This window comes from Eubalaena glacialis, chromosome 16, assembly GCF_028564815.1.
Source record: "Eubalaena glacialis isolate mEubGla1 chromosome 16, mEubGla1.1.hap2.+ XY, whole genome shotgun sequence".
NCBI lineage: Eukaryota > Metazoa > Chordata > Mammalia > Artiodactyla > Balaenidae > Eubalaena > Eubalaena glacialis.
The window spans coordinates 89,921,297-89,934,554 of NC_083731.1; the positions used below are offsets into that span (position 1 = coordinate 89,921,297).

Below are 13,258 nucleotides of genomic sequence, written 5' to 3' on the forward strand. Positions count from 1 at the left end.
ATTTGAGAAAAGCATGGATTTCACTCAGCGAGTGTCAGGATGCGAGTCACCTGTCTGACAAGACTTGCTCTGCATGTGCGGTTTGCAGTAAGTTGCCTTCGTCATGGTCAAAGGTTTGCACAGAACTGCCTTGTTCTTCATCTCCTTGTTGGGGGTTGGAGAAGGGGGTGGTGCTGAGCCCTACAGAGAGGCAAAGAGAAACATTTTTATTTCTGCCTCTAATTTTTATTACTTTATGCTGTTAATAATATCTGGTTTCTAGGTCCAGCAGGGGGAACACACAAAAGTGGAAGAATATAATCAATTTATGCTGTTTCTACTATGTTTATCAAAATCTTAATCTGGAAGGATCTACATGAATCTATCCCAACTATTGGCGAAGCAGTAGTAATCGTTCATTCTAAAGATTTGTGTTTTTCGAAGGATACCACAGCGTACTTTTAAAAATAACATAAAAGTCTCACTCTTAGGTAAAAAAGCAAGATTGTTAACCTGAATTTTGAAAATAATTAGACTCTTATTACGGCTTTCTGATACTCTAGCTCTCTACTGCATAAACTGCTTATACGTGGTGCTAAATTTGAAAAGAAAAATGATGAAAATTATTACCAAAAATGTTATCAAACTCTGTGTTTCCTCTGTCCCAACCACTGCAATTTTAGGACCGTGTCCTCTCGATACAGTCAGATGTTTCAGCCTGTTCACCACAGTACCGTTTACACCACAGAAACACACACACACGCTGTAAAGCAAGCTGCAGCTCCGTGCCTAAGAAGCGACACGAAGGTGCTGTGCACACCACCTACCGCTACGGGGAAAAGGACACAATTCAGAGTTCCGGGTCTTCCGGTGCCAAGCGCACACAGTCCCTGCGCACACGGAACCCTCGCTCCGAAAGGGAACTCACTCCGCACGCGCCGTACGGCGCTCCGCCCCCGCCCCTCCCCGCGCACGCATGCGCAGTAGGCGGAGCCCGAGTCCCGGAAAGCAAGGGCGTCCCCCCGGCCGGTCCCGGGGCTGCGCTGCGTGTGGGAACCCGGGCGTCCCGGCGGGACTCGCGTCAGAAATGAAGCCCGCGTGGTCTCCCGGCGCTTCGCCCGGGCCTGTCCCGGCCCCGCGGCAGGACCCCAGGGCACTATCTCAGCCGCGGTCAGGGCACAACTCCGGGGGTCTCGGGCCGTCTTCCAGTAGCGATTCTGCGGCTTTGCTCTGCCACCTTGTCCGGTCTCCCCGCTGGGCTTGGCCACCTTTTCTGCCACAACCGCCTCCACTCATCTGTGTGCGATGCGCACCATGTTTTCAACGCTCCTCTTTTTATTTTCTGTAACACCTTCAAAGACGGACATTTTCCACGCAGTCTCGTCAAACATCTTCCAATGCCACTCATTTCCCGAGCGGCCTCCTGATGCTGCGCCGGGCGGGGCCCGTCCCCGGGGTCCTCGCTGCAACTGGGCCTTGAAAGCCCAGTGCGCCCTGCTGGGGCTGGGGGTGGGGGAGGGGGAGGGGGTACTCAGCGTCTGGGGGTGGTTTCTGAGTCCTCCACCGCAATGGATAACATCCGACAATCAAAACCCGAAGGCTCAAGGTTTTCATTCTGGAGGCCGAGTTCAACGTCTAGGATGATGCAGCTGGGAAACCAACCCCAGAATATTTCGGACACCACCCCTACTTTTTCTGTCCCGCCCCACGGACGGGCACACGGGCCAGGTTCCCCTCCAAGTGCTCGTGGTCTGGGGCTGTATGGACCAGAGGATTGCACTTGGTCACCCTTGGCCTTGGCCCAAGAGCAAGGTCACAGAGTCTCAGAAGGATTCAAGTCAGGGCTTCGAGACCACTTGCATTCGGTAGGTTCGTTTTACCAATGACCTTGCAAAAACTAGCCAACCTGCATCTTCCTGTAAGCCCCAGCAGCCCCCTCTGCAGAGCCCAGACCTGCAGAACCCACCGGGGCCTGCAAGGCCCACATTTTTCACATGTGAGTGGGCCAGCATCGGCACAAAGAGGCCACCCTTTCCCTGATCCCGGTGACAGGCTGTGAGCTGACAGTCTCACCACACTGCTGGTCACTATGCTGTGTTGTAATCAGTCATAAGCTCGCGAATCCACAAATTTAGTCACCATACGATCTTTCCCATAGCTTCCCCACGTACTAGAGTTTACCTTAGCCCTACAGACGTTGGATTTCTTATCCCTCTTTATAGATGAACCATATCGTTCATCCACGAAACTGAACTCACACGGGTCCCCCAGTCAGACACACAGCACCTTCTGGTGCTTAACCCAGCAGCAAAATCACCAACACAAAGCACAAAAATAGGAAAAACTGGCACTCGTCAGACTGCGAACAGGACACTTGCTTAAAGCATAAGCTGAGAGGAGATGGTCAAGCAGCCCCAGGGGCCCACACCCCTGGACACTCACGGTCTGCACGTGACCTCAACAGCTAGTGGGCACTGATTCAGGGGTGACAGACACATCTTAAGAGAGCTGGCCAATTCACACACATGAAAGGGTACTAATAAAAAACGGTATACGGTGGATCTCTCATGAGTTTCAAGTCATGCTCATGGCCAAGGGGGCTGGTCCCATGTGAGCTCATTCTACGCTCACCAGGATTTCCAACCCTGTGCCACGGAGCTGGTCTGACGTCACCGCCGTGCAACATCAGGCAAGTCACTCTGTCTCCTGGGCCTCAATTTCCTCAACTGTAAAGCGGGAGGAACAGTTAACAAACAGCTATTGAGTATCTACTACATACCAAACCTGGGTAAGTTGGGTCTGAACTGGGAAATATTCTAGAACCCCCTTATGAACCAGGGGTCAAAGTCACAGACATCCTAGGTTAATCGTCATTCTGCCGACAGGGCACTATGTCGACTAAACTATGCCACCTGGTAAAAACCGACACTTGATAATGCTTCTTACTTTTCTGTTGGTCAACAGGCAGGATCTATACCTACTGATAATGAATTCTGAAGAAGGACCCCAAATAATGAAAATTATTATGACGAAAGCCACCACACCTCTTGAGCATTTGCTATATGGCCAGGGACCATAAGCTATAGACCACGTCTATGTCCCCCTAAAATTCACACTCAGATCTAATCCCCAAGGGGATGTCGTGTGAAGGTGTGGCCTTTAGGTGGTGATTCAGTCATGAGAGCAGAGCCCTTGTGAATGGGATCAGCGCCCCTCATAGAAGAGACCCAAAAAAAACCCCTCCCCCACGTGAGGACACGCGACAAGACGGCCATCTGGGAACCAGGAAGCAGGCCCTCAGTAGACACCAGGTCTGCTGGAGCCATGATCTCAGACTTCCAGCCTCCAGAACTCCGAGAAATACCTTCTGTTGTTTAAGCTGCCTCGCTTATGGCATCCTGTTATATAATATATAGTAGCTCAAACGGACTAGGACACTGTGCAAAGCACCAAAGTCACACACCTCATGAAATGAATTCTTTAACCCTCTCAGCACCACAAGGGGTAGTAGATGTTTTCTCACTCCCATTTTACAGATGAGGAAACTGAGGCTCAGAAGCTGTACAGCCCAGTGGAGGTGACAGAGCGAAGAGTTCTGAAGTCAGGGTTCAAGTGGCTTCCCCGATGCAGGCCCTATGTCTCCAACACCACACGCTCTTGGTGACGACCCCGAGGAGGTTCCGTCTTCATGCCCACATTACAAATAAGGGGAAAGTCCCACAAAGAACCGTAAAGTGACTTGCCCCAAACCCTACAGCTGAGCTCTCATCCAAGGAGAAGGTGGGAGGGGCTCTACGTGACAGGAGGTGATGGCTGCAAAGGCCCGTCCTTCCATCCGTCCCATGAGGCGGCCTCAGTGCTGCTGCAGGAGAAGAGTACCTGCTTCTGTGCGGGCGGAAGGGTGTCTTGAAGCCTTGGTCAAAGCTTTGAAACAAGGTTGGGAGTTGCCTTACGGCTGCGTGCAGGTGCCAAACGGAGTGATCATCTTTACACTCCTCAGCATGGATCAAGTGCCTGGTTAGAATCTGACAATTCAGCTGAATACTCCTGAATTATCTGACTTAAAAATATATTACCACAAGGTAAAGGGCAGAACAGATAGGGGAGGAAAGCAAAGAAAAAAAGCACTCTTAATTGTCTAGGATTCTAATAATAGCTATTAACATCAAAACCAAAAACTGGGAATTCCCTGGTGGTACAGCGGTTAGGACTCTGCACTTCCATTCCATTTGATCCCTGGGCGGGGGAACTAAGATCCCACCAAAAACAAACAAACACTGAATGGAATAATATAAAAACACCAATCTTTCATCTACATCAGAGATCCTAAACTGTGGTTACATGTTAAAATCACCTAAAGAACTTTTCAAAACTATAGAAGTTCTGAGTTGGAGCCCAGGTATTCGAAAGGTTTTGAAAACTCCCCAGGTAATTCCAATCTGTAGCCAGAGCTGGTTAACTCCTGCCCAGGACCACACGAGCAGAGGCTCACCATGATGCTGGTAAATGGCTCCCACAGAGGCCCCTGGATCAGGGTGGCTCCTGCAGGCGGGCACAAGAGGGCCGGCCCACTGTTCAGTGCAAGGCTCCTTTTATACAGTAACGGCCACTTTCAGCCCACAAGAGCCTTGAAATGCTAATGTAAAAGCAGAATCTGATGTATTACACCAAGAGAAAGAAAAACACTACAGAAAAACAAGAAAACAGAAAAAACCCCAGGAGAAAGCATTATGGAAGAACTCCTCAAGCTTATAAACTCCCAGGGCCTGGCCCCCAGGACAGATCTCCAGACCTGTCTGAGGGGCATCCGCCTAGCCCGGCCTGCCTCCCGCTTCCCAGGATCCCCTCAGGTCCCTCCAAGTTCGGCCCCAGTGAACAGTCTGGCCAAACACGCACGCCTCTGGACATTATTATTCCTCCGACTTTTCATCGTCTACTGGCAACCTTCTACTCAGCTGTTCAGAAGTTTTGTCACAGCTGCCAGGACCGCATACACTCAACCATTTCAAATGCACCATTGCTACTGCCCTAAAGATGCAGCTGGGATGAGCGCTTCAACGCAAATATTTATATGTCTATCTCGCCCAATGTGGGTAAAGGCCACAATTAATTCACCTTTATATTCCTTAGCAGGTAGAAAAGGACCTGTTTTTATTATCGGGTAATTTAGCAGAATATGAATGCTTCAACTGTCTCAACAGAGGAAAGTAAAAAAATCTTTTATTATTACAATCAGATTAAAATGGTCTAATTACTTTTTCTCCCCACATGATGAAAGTCAGTATTTAGCACTTTACTTAAGCAATACTTACTGTCATTTTGGTTCGGGACGTCTGACAACCCTGATCTAAAAACAAACAAATTTAAAATAAGACAGATATCACTTTCTTCAGCATTTTCTAAAACCATATTTCTCATTAATTTTTACTGATTTTTAAAATAGTTACTGAAGAAAATATATTTTAAGTTCTTTCAAGTAAAGAATACGAGATTTGAGAGCTGAAATACAGAGCTAAGTAGTGGAATTAACTCTTTCCCCATTTTGTCCCCTCAGAAAGTATACACTGCTTTGGGAGCAATACTATGTTCTTAGATTTAACTCATTTATTAAATAAGTCTAAAGGGTTTTCGTTGTTTCTCCTACCTACCCCCAGCACATACAATTTGCTGAAAATAGTTTTCATTTAAAATTGCAAGTGACACATGATAGGCAGATCAACTTTTTTACAATTTTTGTTATAATTCTGTTTAGCTTCTCTCTACCCCCAAGTAGACTCTACTTTTTTCAACTAGCATTAAATTTTTAAGAGAATAAAACAAAAAGCAGTACATCTACAGAAACATCACTGAAGGCACTTCCACCCAGGGAAACTACGGAAGTTGCTATTAAACCATCTCTGAAATCAACTGTCTATTATCATTACCTTGAATCCAGATCTCTGAAACTAAACACTGCTTTACAGGTTTTTCAAGGTACTGCCCTCAACGATCACATACCATAATGTAAGTTTTCAGGTCCTTTCTGGGTTGTCATGTTGGGCTCGTTCTGCTGACAGTAGAAACGCAACAAGCAGTGCTGGTCGCAGAAATGCTTCATCTCCCCTCGCCACTGCACCCTCTCCCTCAGGGTGCCTTGAGATTTACAGCAGTCACACCTTGCAGCCTTGACGACAAAAGGAAGGTGTCAGACATCTCCCACGACAAGGTTTAAAAAGTCAGACATGTATTTTACAAGATGTCTAGACGTTTCAGTGACTGTTGCCAAATGTGATAAAACTGTCTGATAAAGAAAAAATAAAATTGTAATATAAATCATAAACATACAGTAAAATCCACAAAAGTTTAAAAAGTAGCAATTTACCTAATTGTCAAAATCCCTTTCTATACTTACCAGAAGTCAAAGACCAGCATTACAAAGATAGGCTAACCAAAAAAAACTAACAGTGGTAGACCAAATTGGTACGATGTATTTTTTTTTAAGAATTTTTTTTTTTTTTGATATGGACCATTTTTAAAGTCTTTATTGAATTTGTTACAATACTGCTTCTGTTTTGTTTTGGTTTTTTGGCCCGAGGTATGTGGGATCTCAGCTCCCTGACCAGGGATCGAACCCGCATCCCCTGGATTGGAAGGCAAAGTCTTAACCACTGGACCACCAGGGAAGTCCCGGTACAATGTATTTTAATATTACAAAATAATTTTGAGAGCCATAATGATATACTGGTCGAAGTCTCCCACAATCATACTACACTGAAAATCTCTGATTAATGAGCAGATTTCCCAGGTTCAACTGAGCTCATAATGGACCCATTTATACAACTGTACAGACCAGAATAATTCTGAAACCAGCTCTTATGCTGAGAAAACCATGGATGTTAATTTGAAACATTTTGTTTCAATAGTTTAATATAATAAATTTGAAAGGCTTTAATACTGTTTTTTTTTAAAATTTATTTTTGGCTGCGTTGGTTCTTTGTTGTTGCACAGGGGCTTTCTCTAGTTGTGGTGGCTTCTCTTCTTGTGGAGCATAGGCTCTAGGTGCGCGGGCTTCAGCAGTTGTGGCTCACGGGCTCTAGAGCGCAGGCTCCAGCAGTTGCGACACATGGGCTTAGTTGCTCCGCAGCATGTGGGATCTTCCCGGACCAGGGCGCGAACCCATGTCCCCTGCCTTGGCAGGCGGATTCTTAACCACTGCGCCACCAGGGAAGCCCCAATACTGTTTTAATAACAAGAACTTCAAGTTCATGTCTTAAAACACTCGATATTTAATTAATTAAAAAACAATTATATTTTAAGATCACAAATGTGAACTACATCTAGGAAAACAATCAGCCCTAACTAGTCTACAACTTAATATGCAAAATAAAACCAACTAAAATTCATACATAAAAAGTTATACTTCATGATGGTGAATCAATTAATCTAGGGACAGATTTTTGAGAGATTCCATTTTACCTAGATTTTGCCCGTTTTCACTATTTCTTAACATCTTGATCAATGAGTGGGCCAAAAGGTATAACAATCAATTTCAAATATAGTACCTTTCATAATTAAGTTTTTTATCTACTTACAGTAGAAATAAATTACCGTAATTTTAAAAATTGCCCTTTAGTTTAGCCACCAACTTAGAAGTTTTGACAAAGCAGTAAATATTAAGTACTTGGTAGCTGGTAACAGTCACAGCTGTAGCTTTCCCTCACTGCTCTAATCACCTAGACTTTTATACTGTGGGTTTGGAAACCACTCACTTTATGTCTCCACAGGAGTCCCATGAATCAACACTACAACAAATTCCTGGCTGGCACATGAACAAAGGGCTGTGTGGGTAAACAGGTCTTATGTAACAGACATACTCCAGGGTTAGAACACAGGCTCTTTATTTCTCCAGGTCAGGGATTTCTCCTGCCGAATAAATGTTAAACCAATGAAGATTTGCAGTATAAATTATGACTATTAAGTGATGCCAATATCGCATCTCTTGTCCAAAAACTTGTGAGCTTAAATGTTATACTTCTGGTAATATAACATGGTAATCTCAATAACATTAGCACTCACTATCAACCAGGTCCTAATTTACTCAATAATAAAAAAAGTCCCTACGTAAAACTCTCACCAGCAAAGACTGTTCTTTAAAATAATCATTGAAGTGCTCCAGGTTTCCGGGATTTTTTCCTTTTTATACTTTATACTCAAAGAAAAGCCAAAGCACCACGGGAGGAACTGAGTCTAAACAGTCAAGAACACAGCAAAACTGAAGATGAGACCTGAAAACAAAGGCCAGGCTGCCCTCTCCATTCCACAAGCCTCACAACAGGGTGGGAAACTAAAGTCCCAATACAGTAAGTGATTTCTTAGGGCCAAATGCCAAAGTGCAGAGGCAGGATTCAAAGAAGACAGTCCAAGTCAAAACCAAGGCTTTATTTAGTCTAAGCACCAAGTTACAAAGACAATGGAAAAACAAATGAGTTAATATGAGTAACTAGAAATAAAAATCCTAACAGATGTAAAATGCTGCAAGAAGGTTCTCAGTGTAACATCTAAAACCCAAATCAATTTGTATACAATTTGTATTTGTATACAACGTACTGTGCTGACTCTGTTTACGGTAATATTTCCACTTACACAATAATTTAATAGGCCTAGAGCCTACAACCAAGCACATTCTACCCAAAGAATCTGAACAATAAAATCGCTTCATTATTTTATAATTATAGACATTTGGAATTCTGTCCTAACAACACTTTAAGCTCCTTTCTTCCAGGAAGTTCAAAACAAATTTAGATGATTTCAATTAAAAAAAAAAAAAAAGGAGCAAGATTAGTGCTAATTTGCAAATGGCAACAAAATATGTATGTATTTTTTCAGGAAAAAGGATAATAACAGAACTCAATACTAATTCAAGCTTAATACCATAATCAAAATTTTAGAGGTTGTGAACCTCTTGTTTTTTGGCTTGTTTTTTCCTTTTGCAGCCACTCATACAAACTCCTGGTAAAGTGTCTGGAACCACGCTAAATGGAAAATCTCATTAATGCCCATCATTCGTTACCGACACCGACACCACTACCTCCTACTCACGAGACAGGACTCTTAGGAAAGCTTTAACATTCCTACAGCGTAAGAACTGAACTGTGACACACGTTTCTGGTTTAACAAACACTTCATGGTTTTCCTGTCACTGTGAAAAGTCAAGGGTTGTGTATTATTTTGAGGAGGAAAAAAAAAAACAGTTACTGATTCAAACAATCTAAATTAATAGGCAGGTACTAACTAAACTCAATTCAAAAACCTGATAATCCAACCGCTCAGCTAATCCAGGAGCCTCCTCTGCAGTAACTGAGGAAAGGTCATTGGACCTACACTGACACAGCCCCTTACCTGTCTTGGACAGTTTGAGTTGATGTATACACATCCTTGTAACCTTTCACCCTCTTGTTGCCCACTTCCCCAATCAGACCTAATTTTGCAAGGGGGAACCATGAACAAAATGAAACAGGGGATTTTATAGTCATTTATTTAAAAAAAGAATGCAGTAATAAAAGATTGGGCACTGGATACTATACAAAGCATTCAAGTGATAAGAATTCTTCAGTTACCCAAAGGCACATTTAAAGCGAGAATATTAGTTATTTCCTTTCGAAACTTAATGTCAAAAACAATGAATGATTTTCTAAAATCAATATTTCTCGCAGTTTATAGACAAAAAGAAAAACATAGAAGCCCCAAAATATTTTTCATTCAGGTATCCTTTTATGAATAAGGCTTATTAAAATGTAAGTATTAATTTGATTACAGCCCAAAGTCATGCTGTTCGACTGTTGGGGCATTTGCACTGAAGAATTTAACACTGTCACCCTTCACTACTGGTTTTTAAGGCAAATCAAAGCCTGTATTAGGGCTTCCCTGGTGGCTCAGTGGTTAAGAATCTGCCTGCCAAGGCAGGGGACACGGGTTCGAGCCCTGATCCGGGAAGATCCCACATGCCGCAAAGCAGCTAAGCCCGTGCACCCCAACTGCTGAGCCCGCACTCTAGAGCCCGGGAGCCACAACTACTGAGCCCGTGAGCCACGACTACTGAGCCCGCGAGCCACGACTGAGCCCACATGCCACAACTACTGAAGCCCACGTGCCTAGAGCCCATGCTCCGCAAGAGAAGCCACTGCAATGAGAAGCCCGCACACTGCAACGAAGAGTAGCCCCCGCTCGCCGCAACTAGAGAAAGCCCGCGTGCAGCAATGAAGACCCAACGCAGGCAAAAAAAAAAAAAAAAAAAAAAAAAGCCTGTATTAAAAAACTGTACTAGCTTTTATTCTATTACAATACTAAATCCTTTTTCTCCAAACAATTTAAACTTATAGAAATGAAAAGAACTATCCTCCCACCTGGTTTCACATTATGCCTGGAAACATTAACTTTGAGGAAAAGTAAAACCTACTTCCTTCTAAAGAGTTATCTGGGAGAAGAAAAAAACATTAATTTTATTCTCAGCGTTTTTTGGTTGCATGATTTCAATGGCTTTTGTATTCTAATTTTGAAGAGACAGTATTTAATTAACCTCTATTTTAAATCCAAAAGCAAACCATTTTACAGGCCTGAAAACACAGATTATTCAAAATGTCTTGTCAAGTTAAACAAACATAGGCGGAAATTTTAAAAATATAATATCAAATACTTAAATTTAAACAAACAAAAATGTAAAGCTCTTGAGACTCTAGGTAAATACGGCGTGTGCTCCTCTGTGGCGGCAGCAGCTGGGCTGGCTGCTCTCGTTGTAAACATTCCTTGATGAGGCACTTTTTATAGATTACGGGTCACATTTTCTAATGAACTAAAATCTAAAATTCTGAGTTCTTAAATTTAAAAAGTGGAAGGGGAAAGAAGGTCAGGAAAAAAATCGTAATTTGGTTGGGACTCAATTTAACACATTTTCAAGATGACCATGTAATGGTACAGTGGATGAGGGGACTCATGAGAAACGTCAGAAAAGACAGCTGCTCGAGCAGAAAGCACAGAACACAGGGATTCTCTGACTCAGCACTGGCTGCCTCTACACAGGGCCCAATTAATTAGGAAGGGCAACTGTTTCCTCATATTGAAGGCTGTAATCCTATTGATTACGTTAAAAATCATCACTGTTGCTTGCTTTACAAATTCCTACCATGTGTCTTTACTCCTCAGATTAGTACAGTTTGTAATAATGCTATTGTATATATTATACAAAGATTTGTGGGGTTTAAAGTAAGACAAGGAATAATAAAAATGTTTAATGTACAGAATACTGACATTAAACATAAACAGATAATTGTCACTAGTTATTTAACTTTCTGAAATGCTCTGCCTCATTGAAATTTCATCATTGAACTTATAAAAACATTAGCTACAATTATCCTTTAAATAGGAAACTGGAACAAATGGCACCATCTAGAATAATTTGGTCTTTTGCCAAAGAACACTTCTTTGCTTCCCAAAAAAGAAAAAAAAGGAAACCAAAAGATTTCTCTTTTAATTATAAGTAATATAAAAGAGAACAGGAAGAATCAAAGAAAGAAGCCAAACAGAAATACAGCCCATGTGCTGTGAACAAAAAACAATATCCTCCAAGAAAGATTATTTGAAAGAATTGAAGTTTTGAGTTCACAATTATACGATTGGACAGAAATTTGTATGATAAACTAATGACAGGGGTTCCTCAATATCACACGGTAACAACCTCTGTCTCAAACAGCAAAGCAAATGGTGAAAAGGGTGACAGACAGTAAGAACAAAATGGAGTTTCCACATCTGTGCCCACTAAATACCTGCATCCAAAACCAGTTTTTAAAAATAAAACCTCCTAAACAGTGGAGGAAAAGGTATATTTGTGTGCTAAACTGAAACTGAGCGCTTAGAGCCATCAAAGTAACATTTCCTGAGTGATTTCTCATCTGTCTGTAACAAGATGCTGGTTCAGACGGAAAGGGATGCAGCCTCCAGTGTGTTAGTATTTGTGCTGTGTGTTTCTAAAATGTGAACCTTAATTCTAAGGCTTAAAGTAGTCAGAAACAACAGTAAAATAGTGAAGTAACTTTAAAAGTGCAACAAAATCTTAGCCTACAACAACTTGGAAAGTATCTTGTTCCTCTCTTTATTTAAAAAGATGTTTGGGGACTTCCCTGGTGGCGCAGTAGTTGGGAATCTGCCTGCCAATGCAGGAGACACGGGTTCGAGCCCTGGTCCGGGAAGATCCCACATGCCGCGGAGCAAGTGGGCCCGTGAGCCACAGCTACTGAGCCCACGTGCCACAACTACTGAAGCCCGCACGCCTAGAGCCCGTGCTCCGCAACGAGAAGCCACCGCAATGAGAAGCCCGTGCACTGTGATGAAGAGTAGCCCCCGCTCGCTGCAACTAGAGAAAGCCCGCGTGCAGCAACGATGACCCAACGCAGCCAAATAGATAAATAAATAAATAATAAATGTATAAAAGAAAAAAAAGATTGAACCCTGTTATAAACTATGGACTTAGAAAAAAAAAAAACACATCCTAAGTATCTAAAACAATTACCTGCCAATGTTCATAATTGATAAAGTACTCATCAAAAACATTTCTATTTAGTGAGATAAAGACACAAATTTTAGATAAATAATCCATTTTGTTAAACTACACTGATGAAAATACAGATACATCCTAGTTTGGGGGCCCAGGGGGCCGGCGGTACTTGCCTTGTAGTACCAGTCTTGGAACCGCCGGCAGCAGTCCTCGCTGCAGAAGTCCCTTACCACGCCGTCCAGCTCCTTCGTCGCCCCCTTCTTACACAGCTGAGAGCAGTAGTTGCAAGTCACACACCTCAATCCTAAACGCCTTGCAAAATCCTGTTTGTACAACAGTTTGCAGCCTGAGAAATATAAGGTTTTAGTATTAAAACAAAAACTCATTTTTGAGGTAAGAAAGAGTTTACAGGCAAACAGAGCACTGGCTTTAGAAAGTGTTTATAAATTCACATATACAGTCCTCTTTCTCTCCTGATCAAAACTGTGAAATCTACTGTGATCAACACCAGCCTGTGAAAACTGGAACAGAACATGGAGTATTACATTAGATATGGTGTGGGTTCAAATAATTCAGGTTCTAAGATTTTCAAATCTAGTCACGCTTCAGAACTGTTGTACCTGCTCTGTGTAAATATAATCCAATATAATCCTGCTTAAGTATCACAAACACACCACAAATGGGCATTTTAGAGAAATGAAAAGTGGAGACTGTTGAGAGGCACTGAGCAAACTTAAAGATACATTCAGCTAA

General features: G+C 42.7%; 1 protein-coding gene across 4 annotated transcripts in view; it reads right to left on the bottom strand.

Moving 5' to 3' along the window:
• The window catches only part of ZMYM2 (zinc finger MYM-type containing 2), an 88,248-nt gene that overhangs the window by 15,756 nt on the left and 59,234 nt on the right, over positions 1-13,258 (bottom strand). For all 4 annotated transcript variants that reach the window (XM_061171108.1, XM_061171110.1, XM_061171109.1 and 1 more), the window contains 4 exons: positions 12,679-12,851; positions 5,977-6,142; positions 5,292-5,326; positions 51-180 (listed from right to left, as the gene is read on the bottom strand). In XM_061171108.1, the coding sequence (XP_061027091.1) occupies positions 51-180; positions 5,292-5,326; positions 5,977-6,142; positions 12,679-12,851 (504 nt within the window). The remainder of the gene's footprint in view (positions 1-50; positions 181-5,291; positions 5,327-5,976; positions 6,143-12,678; positions 12,852-13,258) is intronic.